Source organism: Rana temporaria, chromosome 10, assembly GCF_905171775.1.
Source record: "Rana temporaria chromosome 10, aRanTem1.1, whole genome shotgun sequence".
Lineage (NCBI taxonomy): Eukaryota > Metazoa > Chordata > Amphibia > Anura > Ranidae > Rana > Rana temporaria.
In genome coordinates this window covers 144,055,174-144,059,482 of record NC_053498.1, presented here as the reverse complement: position 1 = coordinate 144,059,482, position 4,309 = coordinate 144,055,174, and the positions used below count along the sequence as shown (strand labels likewise).

The 4,309-nt window shown below is 42.2% G+C and overlaps 1 protein-coding gene across 1 annotated transcript in view; it reads left to right on the top strand.

Moving 5' to 3' along the window:
* The window catches only part of WRAP73 (WD repeat containing, antisense to TP73), a 60,005-nt gene extending 58,982 nt beyond the window's left edge, over positions 1-1,023 (top strand). Inside the window, exon 12 of the mRNA XM_040326468.1 lies at positions 511-1,023. Within this exon, the coding sequence (XP_040182402.1) occupies positions 511-620 (110 nt within the window). The 3' untranslated portion in view covers positions 621-1,023. The remainder of the gene's footprint in view (positions 1-510) is intronic.
* The last annotated feature ends 3,286 nt before the right edge of the window (positions 1,024-4,309 follow it).

The window sequence follows — 4,309 nt, the reverse complement described above, 5'->3', positions numbered from 1 at the left end:
AAAGAATCATGTGACTTGGACAGCACAGGTGCTGAAACTTGATCGGACACTGCTTGTGCAGCACTGAGCATGTGCGAGATTTGCAAGGCTGAAATCCAGGAAGTCATACAGTCTGGCTTCATGATGCCCACACTTAAGATGGCCCCAGTCAATTTTTATTTTATAAAGTGTCTAAATGCTGTAACAACCTAACAAAACGGACCTTAGTTTACAGACTAACTTTACTAGAATACATTAAGCTTGTGTATTACAGGGGTATTTATATTTAAAAAGTGAAATTGTGGCCGGAACTCCGCTTTAACTCTGTGTCTGCTCTGCATAGTGGAGTGGACACGGACCTGTCATCCACCTGCTCAGCGCAGAGATTCCCCACTGAGCAGGCAAATCTGATTGACGAAGTCCGCCCCGACTGAAAGAGTCCTTCATGTTCTATTGGACTTGTCTGGTTGTTAGTAAGGCCTCTTATCCCGACCATCACCTTTAATAAATATCATGTTTTTCTGGTTTCAGGTAATTTCAGTGTCTTGTCCCTGTCTTGGCATCCTCTGGGAGAAGACTCGTTGCTGCTTCTGAGCAAGGACCACCTGTGTCTGTGTTACCTGGAGGCTGAAGAACGGTGACGTCATTAGACCATCCTACAAAAACATGTTTACATGATCGCTCTACCAGCTATAAATGAACTGGCTCTCGTTCTGTCTGGGTTCTACCTTTCCATGATGGGGCGTATTCAGTATGGCCGCGTGTAGCATAGCACTGATCTGAAGTCACTTACCTGAAATATGTCGTGGTGACTTCCTGAATACGCCCCCATTGTTTCTTCTGCTCGACTCCTGTATTAATGGCAATCTCTGGTAGATGCTACATGCGCCCCATCCATAGTTTTTACACAGTAACAAGGCGCAGTTATTTTGGGTGCAAATTAATTGAATGTGCCATCAGGGAAATTAAACAGTTTTCATAAAGATATGAGTGGTTACAGGGGTCTGTTAAAGTTAAACCCTAACTTTTTAAATACAACCCCCCCCCTACCTAAAAAAAAATGTTTTATATATATATATATATATATATATATATATATATATATATATACATACATATACACACACAATATTATATATATATAATATTGAATAATATGTGTGTGTGTGTGTGTGTGTATATATATATATATATATATATATATATATATATATATATATATATATATATATATATATATATATATATATATATATATATATATATATATATATATATATATATATATACACATACACATACACACACACACAGGAACCTTGGATTACGAGCATAATTTGTTCCAGGAGAATGCTTGTAATCCAAAGCACTCGCATATCAAAGCGAGTTTCCCCATAGAAGTCAATGGAAACTAAAATAATTTGTTCCACGTTGACTTCTATGGCGTGCAATACCGCATGCGGCCAGAGGTGGGGGGTGCTGGATAGCCTCATAAATAGCTCGGCTGAACTCGGAAAGGCTCGGGAACGCCCCCACACCTCTGGCCAAACGCGGTACTGCACACCACTGTGGCTTGAATCCTGCTCGTTTTGCAAGACAACACTCACAAACCGAGTCGTGATTTAAAAAAAAAAACGCTTTACTCGCAATCCGAGGTTTCACTGTATGTGTGTGTGTAAGTACGTATGTGTGTGTGTGTGTATATATATTTATATTCCTTTTTTTTTTTTTTTTTTAAGGATTTCCTGGCCAGTCTGATGTTGCGGGTCCATTGGTGGCAGTGCAATGGGAGGTCTTTATTACTGACCTGCCTGGCGCTCACAATATGGCGTGTGAACGCAGTCCAGTGCAGTAGTACTCTGAGCCCAAGCTGGGGCTCAAAGGAAGTGGTTTAAAATGACTGAAATTCAACTATATCAGTATTTCCCAATTTCTGGTTCTCAGGGATGGCCAGCATGATTTCTAGAAGTCCCAGGTAGGGGCAAACTTGGTGTGATAATTGTGTTGAAGTGTAGAAGCGCCCTTCTTTCACTGTTGATTCTGTGTAAAGCGCTGCAAGAAACGGCTTCAATACTTTTTTTATTTAGCACACGTTACAATTTCTCTGGAAATAAACGGACATGTTGCAAAGCAACATGAGACGTTCTGTACACTCAGAATTTTATTACATTGGACAGCTAGATTCTCCTGTGTGCCAATGAATGTTCCACGTGCGACTCTGGTGGGATTCTCATCCATTGAGGGATCTAGGAAGTCTGTTTTTATAGATGAACAATTACACATTATATTAGACGTGTAGTCAGAGGTAGATTGAAGTTTTTTTTTTTTAATGCTCATTATAGTGCCACCAGAGGACTGGATGGAGAAGTGATAGTGTGTGTGTGTGTGTGTGTGTGTGTGTGTGTGAGATTTGGACCCTCCAGAACACATGGCAGTCCATGTTCATAGAATGTAAATTGTGATGTAAATAGTACAGATCTAATTTATGTTTGTCAATAAACTTTACATTTTCATTTGTAGTATTGGTCGTGATTGTGTGTAGAAATATATGCTTGGGGACACTGAGTGGGTGGCAGTGAGTGGGTGTCAGTGATTGGGGACACTGAGTGGGTGGCAGTGAGTGGGTGTCAGTGATTGGGGACACTGAGTGGGTGGCAGTGATTGGGGACACTGAGTGGGCAGCAGTCACAAATCAGATGTAGACTTTACCTGCATCTGTGCATTGGTTGAGTGGGACAAGCGATTATAGGTTGGTGTACCGGGCCACTGTGATTGGCCCTGGTACCATTACCAGTCACAGCAATCACATGAAAAGTAGTAAACAATGGTTGTCTGTCAACGCAGCTGCTTGGGTGTATAGGATTTTACTGTGTTTTTTATTTTTATTTTTTTATTTTTTGTGGTTGAACTGGATGGACTTGTGTCTTTTTTCAACCTGACTAACTATGTAACTATGTGATCTCTGTGATTGGTCACAGTGATAACATGGTACAGGACCAATCGTAATGGCCCTGTACCATGTGATGGCTATGGCCAGTCACGGTTATCACAATCATAAAAAAAGGCATTATGAATGGATGCCAAACAGTGTTAATGTTTTGCTTATACAGTGATCATCACTATAATAAGTTGGAATGTAAAAAACAAAATGAACACCCCCCCCCCAGTGGTGACATTGCACTATATTTATTCGTACATACCGTCACCAAGTGCAGTTTCACTATGGACACTCTAACTGGTCTGGCGTGATTGGGGGACACTTTGAATAGTTGGCGGTGATTGGGGGACACTTTAAATAGTTGGCGGTGACTGGGGGACACTTTGAATAGTTGGCAGGAATTGGTGATGCTATGAGTGGGTGACGATGATTAAGGACGATATGAGTGGGCGGCGGTGATTGGGGACACGCTGAGTGGGCGGCGGTGATTGGGGACACGCTGAGTGGGCGGCGGTGATTGGGGACACGCTGAGTGGGCGGCGGTGATTGGGGACACGCTAAGTGGGCGGCGGTGATTGGGGACAATAATAAAAAAAATATGCCGCCATCTACCAGGATGATGAAGATGAAACGAGAAAAGACATTTCAGGAAGACAATTATCCCAAACGCACAGCCAAGGAAACTCTCCATTGGTTTCTAAGAAAGAGAAAATAAAGCTGCTAGAATGGCCCAGCCAATCACATGACTTGAATCCAATAGAAAATCTATGGAAAGAACTAAAGATCAGAGTTCATAGAAGAGACCCACGGAACCTTCAAGATTTGAAGACTGTGTGGAAGAATGGTCCAAAATCGCACCTGAGCAGCGCATGCGACTCGTTTCTCCATACAGGAGCCTGCGTCTTGAAGCCGTCATTACCAACAAAGGATTTTGTACCAAGTATTAAATACATTTCAGTTAGCGGGTTCAATACTTTTTTCCCTTTGTCCTTCCATTTTATTACGCAGAACGTAATTTCTGAACTTTTGTTTCTCTTTCGTTCATAGACGGACACAGCCTTCATTGACCTTAGGTTATGCTTCTTCCTACCAGGAGATTTAGGCAGAATTCTACAGCACTTAAGGTGTTAAAAACTTTCCTTCATGCTGCTCCTCCCAGGGGGCGTGGCTCCCCCAGGCATAACCCACACCCTGCTTTAGCAGCCTCAGTTTGTTTTCTGCCTAACGACAGGAGGTCAAGGCTATCTCTGGAGTTCCTGGACTCTGGAGTTTTTTTCTGGCGATTTTTCTCGCTTTTTTTATTATTTTGTTCCTGCATTTTTGAATCCTGCGATTCTTCTATCAACAGCCGACTGGGTGACAGGCTGGGTCCTCGACTCTTGTAGTCCCCCC